General features: G+C 35.8%; 1 protein-coding gene across 3 annotated transcripts in view; it reads left to right on the forward strand.

Moving 5' to 3' along the window:
- Positions 1-17,073, forward strand: part of RELN (reelin) — a 525,148-nt gene that overhangs the window by 324,577 nt on the left and 183,498 nt on the right. For all 3 annotated transcript variants that reach the window (XM_019451245.2, XM_019451247.2, XM_053898155.1), the window contains exon 12: positions 11,071-11,222. In XM_019451245.2, the coding sequence (XP_019306790.2) occupies positions 11,071-11,222 (152 nt within the window). The remainder of the gene's footprint in view (positions 1-11,070; positions 11,223-17,073) is intronic.

Genomic DNA, 17,073 nt, shown 5'->3' on the forward strand with positions numbered 1-17,073 from the left:
GTGTATAGAGAGAACATACCTCAATATTAAAAATGCCATAAATGACAAACCCACAGCTAAAATCATACTCAAGGTTGAAAAGCTGAAAGCTTTTCTTCTAAGATTGTGAACAAGACAAGTATATCAGCTCTCACCTCTTTTCATGAAACAAAGTATTTGAAATCCTAGCCACACCAATTAGGCAAGGAAAAGAAATAAAAGACATCCAAATTAGAAAGGAAGATGTAAAACTGTTATTGTTTGCTTGTGACATGATAGTTTATAGAGAGAGAACCCTAAAGACTCCACCAAACACTGTTAGAACTAATAAGTTAATTTAGTCAAGTTGCAGGGTATGAAATTAACATTCAGAAATCTGTAGCATTTCTATACACTAATAACAAGCTGTCAGAAAAAGAAATTAAGAAAACAATCCCATTTACAATTTCATCAAAAAGAATAAAATATCTGGGAATAAATTTAACCAAGGAGGTATAAGGCCTACTCTGAAAACTATAAGACATTGATGAAAGAAATTGAAGAAGACACAAACAAATGGAAAGGTATATATCATGTTCATAGATTGGAAGAAAAATCTTACTGAAATATATATATTATCCAATCTACAGATTCAGTGCAATCCTCATCAGAATACCTATGGCATTTTCCACAGAAATAGAATAAAAATCTTAAAATTTTTATTTTAAAAAAGACCCCAAATAAATAAAAGCAACCTTGAGAAAGAAGAACAAAGTTGTAAGTTTTTCAGTCCCTAATTTCAAACTATACTACAAGCTATAGTGATCAAAACAGTATAGTACTGGCATAAAAATAGGTAGATGCATAGATCAATGCAGTAGAATAAAGGGCCTAGAAATAAACCCACAATTATATGGCCAATTAATCTATGACAAAGGAGTAAAAATATGCAATGGAAAAAAGACTGTTCAATTAATGATGTTGAGAAAACTGGACAGCTACATGCAAAAGAATGAAACTGGACCACTTTCTTATACCATGTACAAAAATAAAGTCAAAATGGATTAAAGACTTGAATGTAAGTTTGAAATCATAAAGTTCCTAGAAGAAAACATAAGCACTAAGGTCTTTGACATTGGTCTTAGTAGTATTTTTTGACCAGTCTCCTTTGGCAAGGGCAACAAAGGCTAAAATAAACAGATGGAATTACATCAAACTAAAAGTTCTTGCACAGCAAAGGAAGCCGTCAACAAAACAAAAAGGCCACCTGCTGAATGGTTGAAGATATTTGCAAATTATATATCCAATAAGAGGTTAATATCCAAAATATATAAAGAACCTATGCAATTCAGTATCAAAAAAACCCAGGCAACTCAATAATTATTAAAGTTGGATATTATATACATGGGATTTTGCTGTTACTTTTCTTTCTACATTTTCATGTAATGTACGTGATAGAGAATAGAGTCAATAATATAGTAACTTTGTATTGAGACATATGGTAACTAGACTAATCATGGGGGTATTTTCATTATACATAAAAATATTAAATCACCATGATCTCTTCCTGAAGCTAATAGGATATTCTATGTCGATTATACTTATATTAAAAAAACAAAAACCTTTTCAGACACAAGGGTTCAGAAAGTTTACTACCCCCCTGAATCCTCTCTGAAAGAACTACTAGAAGATATATTCCTGGAAATTAATCCAAGAGAAATAGGATAGATTCAAGAAAGAGTTTTGATCAAGGAAAAAAAATTAAAGCTTGTAGCTCAGTCTGAATAAGTATTGATTATTCAAAAGTTTTAACAAAAATTTGGAATTAAAGCCCAGATGACCTCAACATGAGGGGTACAGTGGGAGGGTGACAAGAAGAGAAGGAGAATAAGGAAGTAAAATACTGCCAAAGTTCCTAACTTGCTTGGAGTGAGGATACAGATCTGGGATAACTCTTTTTTTTTTCTAAGTTTATGTATTTATTTTGAGAGAGAGATCAAGAGAGAGCATGCAGGGGAGTGGCAGAGGGAGAGGGAGTGAGAGAGAGAATCCCACCAGGCTCCATGCAGTTAGTGCGGAGCCTGATGCAGGCTTGAACCCACACACCATGAGATTACAACCTGAGCTGAAACCAGGAGTCGGAAGCTTAACCGACTGAGCCAGCTAGGCGTCCCTGGGAAACTCTTAATGTTAATAATAATAATAAAGTTAATAGAAAACTTTACGTGTAAATATGTGTGTTGAAAAATTAGATTAGCCAAATATAGGCCCTAAAACTTCTAAAGCATCAGTGTAACTTAGGACACAGGGAGACTTAGTCTCATACATGCCAGGAAAGTAACAAAGAAAACAAAAAAAGAGTAAATAGAAAACAGAAAGCAATGTGTCAGGAATCAATCTAAACTTATCAGTAACCCAATAAATTTGACTGACTTACATTGATTTATTAAATGATATTTTCAAAGTAAGTTTTTAACAATAAGGTATATATTTGCAATAACACAAGAAATTGAAAATCAAAGCACAGAAATAAATATACCAGGCAAATGCCACGAAAGAAGGAGGAATATTAAAATCAGATATTTGAATCAGATGAAATAAAATTCAAATTTAAGCTTAAAGGGCTAAAAGGGGACATTTAATGCAACAATATATACGGAACACTTGGCACAATGTATCACACATAATAAGTAATCAAAAAACTTAAAAATTAGTTGTTATTCCACCTATACTTGGTGTTGGGATATGAGGGAAGTGGTGCTCAAAGAAAATTATACTCAAGTTAATTAATGAGATGTAGAAGAAACACAAAGTTGAAGAGGCCAATGAAACCTAAATTAGATTTTCTAAATAAACCAATGAGTGTCATTAAGAAAAAAGACCATATTAGTTTAAATGATAATTGGATATATTTTAAAAGCATGGAACTGCTAAAATGGATCTGAGTAATCTTGTTGCAAGCTGTTAAAAGACATCTATTACATCTTACTTATTCTGGTTTGCCTTTGGCCTGGTCTCTAACATTGCTTTCTGTTTAAGCAAATTGTTTTTATACTTTAAAAATATAAACAGGGGCACTTGGGTAGCTCAGTCAGTTGAGCATCGACCCTTGATTTCAGCTCAGGTCATGATCTCACGGTCCATGGGTTTGAGCCCCATCAGGCTCTGTGCTAATAGCTTGGGATTCTCTCTCTCCCTCTCTCTGCCCTTCCCCTGCTCACTCTCTCTCTCTCTCTCAAAAATATATAAATAAACATTAAAATTTTTTAAAAATATAAACAGTAAAATTTCAAATAATTAAAAAGTAAGTGCTATATTGTTCTGGAACTCCTTCATAGAAATTCTAAACCTTTAATTTTGAGGACATTTACACACCATCTTTGCTTTTGGTTTTACCATCCTTGAGTAGGTTAATAGCCCCCCTCCCCCGCCTCTAAACCAGCTGTCTGTGTGAGCATCCAGAATGTAGTGACTGGCTTCCCTTCCAAGATAGCATCTTCTTTATTGAGGTCACAGAGAAAACGAAAATGAAATCGGAATCCTTCCAAATTGATTTAATTTCCGACAGCTTGGTACAACGTTGGCCAGTGATTTCTCTGTGGAAGGTATCAGAGGAGGCTTTTAACACTGAGATGTTTAGATGCTCACTTTTTCGACCTGTCTGTTCTCCACAACCCTTCCTCAGTAGTTCACCTGATAAACACTGGCCACAGGGCACTCCTGAGTATCTAGGAATTTCTGTGAAATAAGAGAACTCTGACACCCCAAGAAGCATGGCTTGGAGTTATCTGTACTCTAAACACATTCAGGAGCATTAGGGAATTGACAACTCCTCAGGCCTATAAAGTATGCTAAGTAGTATAACTATGTATGAATATATTTTGAAATTCAAAAATAGGAAAATGATGGGGCACCTGGGTGGCTCAGTTGGTTGAGCATCTGACTCTTGGTTTTGGCTCAGGTCATGGTCTCACAGTTTGTGAGTTTGAGCCCTGTGTTGGTCTTTGTGCTGACAGCGTAGACCCCTCTCTCTCAAAAATAAATAAATAAACTTAAAAAAAAATAGAAAAATGACTAAATATAGTTTGTTTTGGTATATACATAATAAAATATTGTGTGGCTTATTTATAATGAGTTAATAATAGCCTGGAAAATGTGTACATTACTAATGTAAGTGAAAAAAGGCCGAGTACAAAACCATGTATGTAATATTACAACTATTTGGAAATATACATCTAAAAATATTAGAAATAAAGATACTAAAATATTAATTGTGCTTGTCTCTAGGATAGTGTGGTTATGGGTGATTTTTTTGGCACTCTTTTTATTTTCCAATTTTTCAGTAATGAGAATACTGGTATCATAATAGAAAACAAATAAAATGTCTTTTTTTAATCTTCAAAAAATATTTCCAACTGTATTTCTCTATGTGGGTGTCTTCTCCCAGGCCACAGATATCACTTTTGTAGAGTCTTCCTCTAATTATTATTTTATTTAGAGAGAAAGTGTGAGTTGCAGAGGGGCAGAGAGAAAGGGAGAGAGAAAGAATACCAAGCAGGCTCCACACTATCAGTGCAGAAGCCAACATGGGGATCAAGCCCATGAACCATGAGATCATGACCTGAGCCAAAGTCGGACACTTAACCGACTAAGCCACCCAGGCACCCTGAGTCTTCCTCTAATTAAAAATTAAAAGCAGAGGTGCCTGGGTGGCTCAGTCAGTTAAGTATCCGACTTCAGCTCAGGTCATGATCTCACAGTTTGTGAGTTCGAGCCCCGCGTTGGGCTCTGTGCTGACAGCTCAGAGCCTGGAGCCTGCTTTGGATTCTGTGTCTCCCTCTCTCTCTCCCCCTCCCCCGCTCATTCTCTGTCTATGTCTCTCTCTGTCAAAAATTAATAAACATAAAAAAAATTAAAAGCAACTAGTGGCAAATACTGCACATGATGGAATACCTAGAATTCCAGTATACCAGCAAGACATAGAAGAGATGCTTGGAGGACAAATTTGCTTTCTCATATTTAATTTTGCTGACTTTTTCAATGGTCAGAGAGAGAGAGCAGTCTTTAAACTACTAACCTACTTCCAGTTCCCTCCAACTTCCATTGCTTTTCTACTGCCATTCATACCCTATTAAGATAACTGTTTTATAAAGTTGCTCTGAAGAAGCTGTTTCAAGATATATATTATTTAAAAAAACAGCTTGTCTAAGATTATAGAAAAAATTGAGCACAGACAATGGTTTTCTGAAGTCAGCCATGGCTTAGTCTCTGATAGATGATCTACTATAAAGAAACTAAAATGCGAAGTATTATGTGTTTCAGTGGCATTGCTTGCTAAGTGGATCACACCTACAGCTGACTCAAAATGTCTTTCTTAAAATTGAATGTTATCCAGTGGTGGGTGGGGGGAGGAACAAAAAAAGGCAATATAAACTCAAGCAATTTTATATTGGCTACCTTGTTCCAGAGAAATAGTAGCAAAAAAATCTTACATATAAACATTGAACATCAAACCTGTGTATAGACCAACAAGAACAATCTCCATTATGGCCCCTTCAGTGTAAGTTGGTGCTTTTATTAAAAATTGGCTTTAAAATTGTTTAGATTTCTAGGGGCACCTGGGTGGCGCAGTATGTTAAGCGTCCAACTCTTGATTTTAGCTCAGGTCATGATCTCATGGTTAGTGAGTTCAAGCCCTACATCGGGCTCTGTGCTGTGTCAGCACAGATTGTCTCTCTCCCTCTCTCTCTCTCTGCCACCCTCTCTCTCTCTCTCTCCCCCCCTCAGAAATAAATAAATAAATATTTAAAAAATAATAAAATAAAATAATTTAGAATTCTTCAGAATAATTTGAGCACCTTCTTGCATTTTCTTTTTTTTTTATTTTTTTACAGTTATTTTTAATATAATTTATTGTCAAATTGGTTTCCATGTAACACCCAGTGCTCATCCCAACAAGTGCCTTCCTCAAGGCCCATCACCCACTTTCCCCTCTCCCCCACCTCCCCATCAACCCTTAGTTTGTTCTCAGTATTTAAGAGACTCTTATGGTTTGCCTCTCTCTCTCTCTCTCTCTCTCTCTCTCTCTCTCTCTCTCTCTAACTTTTTCCCCTTCCCCTCCCCCATGGTCTTCTGTTGAGAAATTTTTGTTTGTTTTTAAACTATTGAATTGTTTATTTCTCAAACTACAACTCTTCACTATTACAGTAAATTCCATATTTCAGCACTTCACTAGAAACTTCATGGGATAAAATGACCATAGATTGAATTCTGGGACTATAAAAGGAAAGGATGCCTCCTTTTAAAAACACATTAGGGGAGCATCATCTTATATTTTCTAAAAATTCCTCCCTCTTTCCTACCCAGAAGAATTATGTTCCCTCTGACTTAGAATACGTTTCACAAAAATGCTTACAAAGCTAAAGAAGGATTTTATTTAAGCTTATAATTCAAGGTAAGCAGACTGAAGATAGGTTGACAGTCTGAGTTAATATTGTATGGAGTGGATCTTGTTTTTTCTTAAGCATGTTCATTTTTATTAAAGCAAAACCCACTTGACCATTTAGATAACAAAATAATAAAGCAAGGGGCCCAGGATATTATAGACAAAAATCATAAACAGTACCAAAGACTCATAGATAGATAAAGTACAATTTTTCTCGCAGCTAAGTATCCCCTTGCTTAAAGATTAAGTAGTAACACTTGCATATTGTACTGCAACTTTGTCCAGGACTGTTTCTCTGCTAATTATCATATGAAAAAATAAAAATACTCATTATAATTTAGAAATTCATTTGTATTGCCTCTTTGCCTTACTTTAAAACAAAGATAGCACCACGTTTTACAGGGGGGAGAAAAGGAAACCAGCACTTATTGAGATTTTGTCATGTCCCAGGCAATACATTCTTTTCTCTAAACATCCTCCAGCCTAGGTTATATTTCTGTCTTATTGGTGAGAAAGCTGAGTGCTTTCTCCCATTCTGAAGACAATATTCTTTATTAATGTTATTCCAACAAGAGTGTAAATCAATGTAATGCATGCAATAAAAACCTAAAACAAAATTGAATTTGAGTGAAATACAGGGGAACCAATCGAAGAAAAGAATATTTGAAATGCAGTGCATGCAGGGAAGCTGTCAAATAGAGCTCATCCTTTACCTTCACCTAAGCTGTCATGGTAGAGGGAAAAACCTACATGCGAAGGTTGAGAAGGCTTCAGTCGAAGTGCACACCTTGCTAGACCTCTCAGGGCTCATACTCAAGATAAACCTCATGAATATAAATGAATGTGGAAGGGTCTTTACCCTTCTATGGCACATCCCTTATTAAATAATAGAGAATTTATCCCAAATAGAGACCTTATGAATATAATGAACTTATTTAACCTCAGAGAATTCGTAGAGATTAAAAAAACCTTATGAATTTGGTAAATGTGGGATTTCTTGGACAGTCTTTATTCTATATCTTAGCTTAAACCTAAAGTCGCCAACTTTAGGTGATCTAATATATTCTGGAAAATATAATAAAACAAATCTTCATAGGTAATGTGAAATGTTTTATTACCTTTAGAGTCTTTTATGCCAATATTTATAAACAAAAAGATGTGTCTGATTAAATTATGGCTTCTATTGTCTGTGTTCATATTCTTACTATTTTTATCAACCTAGAGTGAGATAATTTAAGTTTCCATTCTGAATTATAATACACATAAATTGAATGCCTTTCTTCTTTTTTTGAAAATTATTTTTTTATTGCAAAGAAGATAAAGTAAAAATCAAAAGTTCTCCCATGCTAACCCCATTTCTCAGAGTTAAAATGTACACACATGTTTTTTCAGAAAATTTTCTGTGACCACACACACACACAAACATACACACACACACCACCTGACAGATCACATTTTGTATACTATATTACAACTTGATTTTTTTAAAAACTGACAACATTCTCGAATGTATCTTCTAATTAGTAAATATTAATCATTATTTCAAAAAAAAGATGTACCAGTTTATCTAATTGTACCCCTATTGATAGACAGTATTTTAATGAGATAGACAGTATTTTAATGAAAATTTTTGTATACTTGTTAAAGTATTTTTGAAAGATAAATTTCTAGGGATGCCTGGGTGGCTCAGTGAGTTAAGCATCTGACTCTTGATCTTGACTCAGATCATGATCTCACAGTTCATGAGATGGAGCCCTGCGTCGGGCTCTGCTTGGGATTTTCTCTCTCTCTCTCTCTCTCTCTCTCTCTCTCTCAAAAATAAATAAATATTAAAAAAAAAGAAAGACAAATTTCTAAAAGAGAAGAGAATCGGATACGTATGGGTACATATATGTACATGTATGTATGTTATTTTCATTTTGATAGTTAACTACCAAACTGCCCTTCAAAGAATAGATCTCATTCTTTTTTTAAGTTTATAAAGGAAATATTTTTTAATTTCAGCTTTCCTCAGGTATCACTGACAAAAAGTTGTGAGAAATGAAAGTGTGCGTCGTGGTGATATGTGTATATGTTGTGAAAGAACTCCCTCCATCCAGTTAATTAACACATTCATCACCTAACATTTATCTTTTTTGTGTGAAAAGATTTAATTTCTACTCTCTCATATCGTTCTTAAAAATATTAAACTATGAGCTGATTAAAACATAATTAATTCTATTCTCAAAGCACTCCAACATAGGTGATAGAGAGGTTTCCAGCTAAGAAACTTCTTTAAATTATCTTTGCTTACAAAAATATTCCTCATTTTTTGACACAATAGTGGAAAGTCATACTTTAAAAACCTAAATTAAACATCATTGTGACCTTGCTATATCTAAGGAACAGACTTACCTTAAGGCATTTTATTGATTATTACACTTTTTTTTTCTGTATTCCAACTTCAACTCACTCTATTATAAATAATAGATATGACTGTATTTATAATAATATAGGGTTCTTTTTTTTGAGTTAGTCATCAAAGCATAAATATAAATTGCTGTGTTGCAGAGGTGTCTCCCCTGTAGGCAGACGTTCCTTCAAATGCAGTTCACATACAACCACATTTACCTCAGGAAAACATAATTTAAACCATACAGAAGTAACACTCCTTTTCAGGGAAATTGTCATGCCTTCGAAGATACTGCTAAAACTATACAACTCTTCAAATACCACTGCTGGCCTCAAAGATTTGGATATGTTATAATTTTACTTCATGTAATTATTAAGAAACGGCCGGGGACCGTATCATTTTTGTAACTAGAAAAGACCCACAACTTTGCACCCTTACCAATCTGGACTCTGAAATGCGGGGAGTGGAAGGCTTCCTCTGCGGCCCCTCAAGGGTACTTTGTCTCCAACTAAGCTTGACCCAGTATTTATACAAATTCATGAAAGAATGAGCTTATGCTACAACAGGCTTCTACTGAATTTTTAATAAATGCAAGATAATTTATTCAAATCACTGACACTCTTACAAAATGATTTTTTAGATTTATCTCTGCTTCTTTCTCTTCAAAGCAGACTAAACTTACCATTTCACTTGATTATAAATATTTGGGTTTCTAAAGAAAATAATTTCACTTTTTATCTGCCAATAGTTAGAGTGGGAGAAATAAAGACTAATATAGAGTAAAATTAAATATATTGGACTTTAAAATAAAGATTGAAAAAAACATATAGTCTGAACATATCTCACACAGCTCTGTCTGTGGTAGATGTCTTGAAAATAATTCATTTAGATTCATCTAGAAGAGTTACTCATTCACAACTAATAATGAGAAAAAGACTACTAATCTCATTTTTCACTTGAATAGAGAAGGTTCTTTGAGTCCATGACAATTCCATCTTTTCAATTCAATTTTTCACTTTAAAAATAAAGCCTAAAAGGAGTCATCATATGCATCATTTATAACCTTAACTTGCTTTGTGGATCAGTAGGCTGAGTGGTTTAATTGGGATAAATGGAGCAAGTAAAAGACCAATGAACCAGTGTGAAATTTTCTTGTATGAGTCAAGAGAGGTTCGTTGTTAATTTACAGTGGTCCAGCACTATTAAGAGCTGCTTCACAAAGTTATTTTTGAGTTTCTTGAATGATTAATATAACCTGTTAAAAAAAAAATGGGTATTTCCTAAACATCTTGGTTCTAAATATAGTATAAACTAAAATGGTTCAATATAATCATCCTGACATAGTACAGTCTTTAGAATTGTAACTACTAAAATAACAGCAAACTGAGATACAGAAGATCTCAATTTTAGAGCTAAACAGCAGTTGGCCTTAGGCAAGCTGCTTACCTCTGTGTGTCCTAGTTTCCTCCATCCATGGGAAAGTGAGTTGTGTGAATAGCCATGTCCAGATTAGACATGACCAGAAATAAATACTAAGGAGAAATGAGTTTAAAAATATTAGATATTTTTATTCTCCTCTGTATATCTGAATATATATATATTTTGACATGATTTAGTTTAACTCTTGTCTTTTCTTTTTTGGAAAACTTGCTATACTCTTGCCACTTTTACCACTTTACATTCTACAACTAATTTTTAATGTGCAAAATACAAATGCGTATAATTTTATGATACTGTTTTTTCTGGTTCCTTATTTCCTTAGTTCAAATTTGACCCCCATCTTGATTCTAAGTACCTTGAGAATAAAGACTATCATGTAGTAGACATACTATATGTAATACTGATTAAATGTATCCTTCTACAGAAAAATCATAATTGTGAATGTTTAAAAGTCTGTTCATTACTTAAGATCTGTTTTACCACATCTTTATTTCAGAATCATTAATTACTAAGTAAATGTTCCTCATTAAAAATAAAATGTTAGGGGCGCCTGGGTGGCTCAGTCGGTTAAGCGTCCGACTTCGGCTCAGGTCACGATCTCACGGTCCTTGGGCTCGAGCCCCGCATCGGGCTCTGGGCTGATGGCTCAGAGCCTGGAGCCTGCTTCCAGTTCTGTGTCTCCCTCTCTCTGACCCTCCCCCGTTCATGCTCTGTCTCTCTCTGTCTCAAAAATAAATAAACATTTTTAAAAAAAATTTTTTTAAATAAAATGTTATACTCTATAAAGCTTTGACTTAGTATTCCAACTGTTAATGATTCTCATTTTTTTTTTAAGGTGGGACATCTTGGGAGCTGTCATTGGTACAGAATGTGGAACAGTAGAATCAGGTTTATCAATGGTCTTCCTCAAAGATGGAGAAAGGAAATTATGCACCCCATATATGGACACCACCGGCTATGGGAACCTGAGGTTTTACTTTGTTATGGGTAGGTACATTTTGAACAGATTTTGTTGACCTAAGGCAGAATCCAGGCCAGCCCCTATTCCTGTGGAAGTAAGATTGTTGTCTAACAACATAAAACGAAATTCATGAAATATGGGGCTGGATGAGCAAAAGCTCACACCGGCTTCAGGCCAGCCCTGCTGGAACCATCCTATAAGAGAACTGGTCCTGGCATGCCTTAATAGGCCTGGAGATAAATGCCTTCACTCCACCTCTCCCTCAGTGGTCATAGCTGAAAAGACAATGGGAGAGAAGCTGAGAACAAATTAACTCCTTTGTCCAAAGCCCCTGGCTTCCCCCAGAAACAATCATCAAGGTAAGTCATTTGTTTCCATGGATATATCATCATTGCATAACTGTTTTTTTTTTTGTGGGAAGCCAAGAAACAAGTTTATAATACTTTAATAATACTCTCAACTTTCTAATATGTGGCAAACACCCAGAGAAAGTGTTTAGAAATTGTTGTGTTTTTTTCCTCCAGATTATTGTAGAACAAATAGGTGGGTAAACATTTAGAAAAACACCCAGGGAAGAATTAGCGCATTGAAATGTGGGACCTCTCAAATGTATCGTGTTAGTTACATATTCTCTCGCTGAATGTCCTTCCAGAGAAATGTGAGTAGGTGTCACATGCCTTCCTTGTTGATTGACTGGAAAAGCACAGGCAACACCTGGAAGTGAAAGAGGAAATAAACATTTACCACCTTTGAACTTACTTGCAAAGATGTCAGTTCATCAGGACAAACAGGCCCCCTGAGTCCAGGCTTCAGCACTGGCTGTTTATTTCTCTCATACATTCCTCGCTTCCCACAGCTTGGAGTGATATGGGAAACTGTAGATTATGTCATGCTCTGAAACACTGGCTGCTTGATGCTACTTCATTTTTAATGATGATCTGTTTGATAACAGGGAAGTTGTGGATATAAAATATGATAATGTCATCTTCATACGTTAAGGATAGCCCCACCTTGACTCTGAAATGGTTTGTATATTGAAAGACCCAGAGTTCATTTTCTTTACCTAATTAGAATTCAAAGTGGCTCTCATTTTATGAAGAGAGATTCCTGGGAAACCTTAACCCTCCCCTCAAAAAAGTTGTAATAAACATTCAGCATGTCAGTACTTCTAATTTTAAGCATTTAACCTTCTCACCATTTCACATAATATATTTGAATTCTTGCTTTTTTTCGTAGTAGATTATGGTACATCAATCCAATTCAGTGCCTTTGTAAGACATCATCATGTTTACATAAGTGCCTTTGTAGAAAAGATTTAGTCATCTTTAATTCTTTTGGAAACAAAGCAGATTATTAATGAAGCAATTAAAATAATATTGACAATGAGGAAAAAAACTCATCTGAATGAGCCTAAAATACATTATCCCAAGTAAAAGCATCTCCATTTTATTTAAAAAATTAATGAATTGCGACTGAATATAGAGCACCAAGCTAGGATATGTGGGGAATACAATTGAGGGTAATAGTGGCACTTGAATCTCAGAGGTGCTGATCAATGAATGAATACATGCAAGTCCCTTAAAACAGTGCCCAATTGGGGTGCTTGGGTGGCTCAGTTGGTTAAGCGTTTGACTCTTGATTTAAGCTCAGATCATGATCTCAAGGTTCATGAGTTCAAGCCCCACATGGGGCTCAGTGTTAACAGCACAAAACCTTCTTGGGATTCTCTCTACCCTTCCTTCCCCTCTACCTTTCAAAATGAATAAACTTTTAAAAATGGGTTAAAAAACATTGCTTAATGAAAATAGGTAAGACCAATATAAAAATTACTTAGATCCCTTGCCCACAAGTAACATCTAAAAGTCAGAGATAGACAATTACCATATGATTTCACTCATACGTGGAATTTAAGACACAAATGAGCAAAGGAAAAAGAGACAAACAAAGAAACAGACTCTTAATTACAGAGAACAAATTGATGGTTAACCAGAGGGGAGGTGAGTGGGCAGATGGGCTAAGTAGGTCATGGGGATTAAGGAGGGCACTTGTCATGATGAGCACCAGGTGTTGTACAGAAGTGTTGAATCACTATATTGTACACCTGAAACTAATTTATCACTATATGTTAACTACACTGAGATTTTAAATAAAATGTTTATTTTATTTATTTATTTATTTTGAGAGAGAGAGTTAGAGAACATGAATAGGGGAGGGGCAGAGAGGGAGAGAGAGAATCCCAAGCAGGCTCTTTGCTGTCAGCACAGAGCCCAATGCAGGGCTCAGTACAAACCATGAATTTGTGGCCTGAGCTGAAACCAAGAGTCAGAACCTTAACCGACTGAGCCACCCAGGTGCTCCTGGAATTTAAATTTTCTTTTACAAAAAGAGAAAGAATGTAGGGGCGCCTGGGTAGCTCAGTTGGTTAAGTGTCCGACTTTCGCTTAGGTCATGATCTTATGGTCCATGAGTTCGAGCCCCTCATCAGGCTCTGTGCTGATAGCTCAGAGCCTGGAGTCTACTTTGAAATCTGTGCCTTCCTCTCTTTCTGCCCCTCCCCCATTCGCACTCTGTGTGTGTCTCTCTATCTCTCTCAAAAATAAATAAACATTAAAAACATTTTTTAAAAAGAGAATGTAATGGGCTGTAATGAAATGAAGATGCTATGACAGTGCCAAGGACACTGTAGGTCACTTCAGCTGAGGGATATGAAGAGCAACATTTCATGAGGGAGATGGCATTTGAACTTGTCCTTGAAGAATGACATAATTTAAACCTTAAGGGATATGAAACTAATAGAACACTGTTCATTATATTTGAATAAAAACTTTAAACACACAAAAAAAAATTATAACTTACACCTAAGGAATAGATGCAAAAGGAAGATGATAGTTCTCTCAAAAAATAGGGAAATAAGGGATATTTTATTTTATACAAAAGTCAGAATAAAAATTGTAATATAAAAAAATCTGTCCTTACACTTCTGCCATTATATGAATGGTATAGTTTAGAGTCATATTTAAAAATGAAGAGTTAAGAATATTTTTTTTTATTTTTATTTTTTTTATTGATTCAAGTACCAATTTATTTTTTTTTCAGTATATGAAGTTTATTGTCAAATTGGTTTCCATACAACACCCAGTGCTCATCCCAAAAGGTGCCCTCCTCAATACCCATCACCCACCCTCCCCTCCCTCCCACCCCCCATCAACCCTCAGTTTGTTCTCAGTTTTTAACAGTCTCTTATGCTTTGGCTCTCTCCCACTCTAACCTCTTTTTTTTTCCCTTCCCCTCCCCCATGGGTTTCTGTTAAGTTTCTCAGGATCCACCTAAGAGTGAAAACATATGGTATCTGTCTTTCTCTGTATGGCTTATTTCACTTAGCATCACACTCTCCAGTTCCATCCACGTTGCTACAAAGGGCCATATTTCGTTCTTTCTCATTGCCACGTAGTACTCCATTGTGTATATAAACCACAATTTCTTTATCCATTCATCACTGATGGACATTTAGGCTCTTTCCATAATTTGGCTATTATTGAGAGTGCTGCTGTAAACACTGGGGTACAAGTGCCCCTATGCATCAGTACTCCTGTATCCCTTGGGTAAATTCCTAGCAGTGCTATTGCCGGGTCATAGGGTAGGTCTATTTTTAATTTTTTGAGGAACCTCCACACTGTTTTCCAGAGCAGCTGCACCAGTTTGCATTCCCACCAACAGTGCAAGAGGGTTCCCGTTTCTCCACATCCTCTCCAGCATCTACAGTCTCCTGATTTGTTCATTTTGGCCACTCTGACTGGCGTGAGGTGATATCTGAGTGTGGTTTTGATTTGTATTTCCCTGATGAGGAGCGACATTGAGCATCTTTTCATGTGCCTGTTGGCCATCTGGATGTCTTCTTTAGAGAAGTGTCTATTCATGTTTTCTGCCCATTTCTTCACTGGATTATTTGTTTTTCGGGTGTGGAGTTTGGTGAGCTCTTTATAGATTTTGGATACCAGCCCTTTGTCCGATATGTCATTTGCAAATATCTTTTCCCATTCCGTTGGTTGCCTTTTAGTTTTGTTGGTTGTTTCCTTTGCTGTGCAGAAGCTTTTTATCTTCATAAGGTCCCAGTAGTTCATTTTTGCTTTTAATTCCCTTGCCTTTGGGGATGTGTCAAGTAAGAAATTGCTATGGCTGAGGTCAGAGAGGTCTTGTCCTGCTTTCTCCTCTAGGGTTTTGATGGTTTCCTGTCTCACATTCAGGTCCTTTATCCATTTTGAGTTTCTTTTTGTGAATGGTGTGAGAAAGTGGTCTAGTTTCAATCTTCTGCATATTGCTGTCCAGTTCTCCCAGCACCATTTGTTAGAGACTGTCTTTTTCCATTGGATATTCTTTCCTTCTTTGTCAAAGATTAGTTGGCCATACGTTTGTGGGTCTAGTTCTGGGGTTTCTATTCTATTCCATTGGTGTATGTGTCTGTTTTTGTGCCAATACCATGCTGTCTTGATGATTATAGCTTTGTGGTAGAGGCTAAAGTCTGGGATTGAGATGCCTCCTGCTTTGGTCATCTTCTTCAAAATTACTTTGGCTATTCGGGGCCTTTTGTGGTTCCATATGAATTTTAGGATTGCTTGTTCTAGTTTCGAGAAGAATGCTGGTGCAATTTTGATTGGGATTGCATTGAATGTGTAGATAGCTTTGGGTAGTATTGACATTTTGACAATATTTATTCTTCCAATCCATGAGCATGGAATGTTTTTCCATTTCTTTATATCTTCTTCAATTTCCTTCATAAGCTTTCTATAGTTTTCAGCATACAGATCTTTTACATCTTTGGTTAGATTTATTCCTAGGTATTTTATGCTTCTTGGTGCAATTGTGAATGGGATCCGTTTCTTTATTTGTCTTTCTGTTGCTTCATTATTAGTGTATAAGAATGCAACTGATTTCTGTACATTGATTTTGTATCCTGCAACTTTGCTAAATTCATGTATCAGTTCTAGCAGACTTCTGGTGGAGTCTATCAGATTTTTCATGTATAATATCATGTCATCTGCAAAAAGTGAAAGCTTAACTTCATCTTTGCCAATTTTGATACCTTTGATTTCCTTTTGTTGTCTGATTGCTGATGCCAGAACTTCCAACACTATGTTAAACAACAGCGGTGAGGTGGACATCCCTGTCGTGTTCCTGATCTCAGGGAAAAAGCTCTCAGTTTTTCCCCATTGAGGATGATATTAGCTGTGGGCTTTTCATAAATGGCTTTTATGATCTTTAAGTATGTTCCTTCTATCCCGACTTTCTCGAGGGTTTTTATTAAGAAAGGTTGCTGAATTTTGTCAAAGGCCTTTTCTGCATCGATTGACAGAATCATATGGTTCTTATCTTTTCTTTTATTAATGTGATGCATCACATTGATTGATTTGCGAATGTTGAACCAGCCCTGCAGCCCAGGAATGAATCCCACTTGATCATGGTGAATAATTCTTTTTATATGCTGTTGAATTCAATTTGCTACTATCTTACTGAGAATTTTTGCATCTGTATTCATCAGGGATATTGGCCTGTAGTTCTCTTTTTTTACTGGGTCTCTGTCTGGTTTAGGAATCAAAGTAATGCTGGCTTCATAGAATGAAGTTGTTCATTTTTTGTGTGAACCACACAAAACCAACTCTTGGTTTCGTTGATCTGCTCTACAGTGTTTTTAGATTCTATATTGTTTATTTCTGCTCTGATCTTTATTATTTCTCTTCTTCTGCTGGATTCAGGCTATCTTTGCTGTTCTGCTTCTGTTTCCTTTAGGTGTGCTGTTAGATTTTGTATTTGTTCCCCGCCAAGCCGAGCTCTGTCGTCTGGGGCTCAACAACTCTCCCTCCCGTTGTCCTCCAGCCCTTC

Source organism: Panthera pardus, unplaced genomic scaffold, assembly GCF_024362965.1.
Source record: "Panthera pardus isolate Hobbes unplaced genomic scaffold, ASM2436296v1 HiC_scaffold_8, whole genome shotgun sequence".
Taxonomy (NCBI): Eukaryota; Metazoa; Chordata; class Mammalia; order Carnivora; family Felidae; genus Panthera; species Panthera pardus.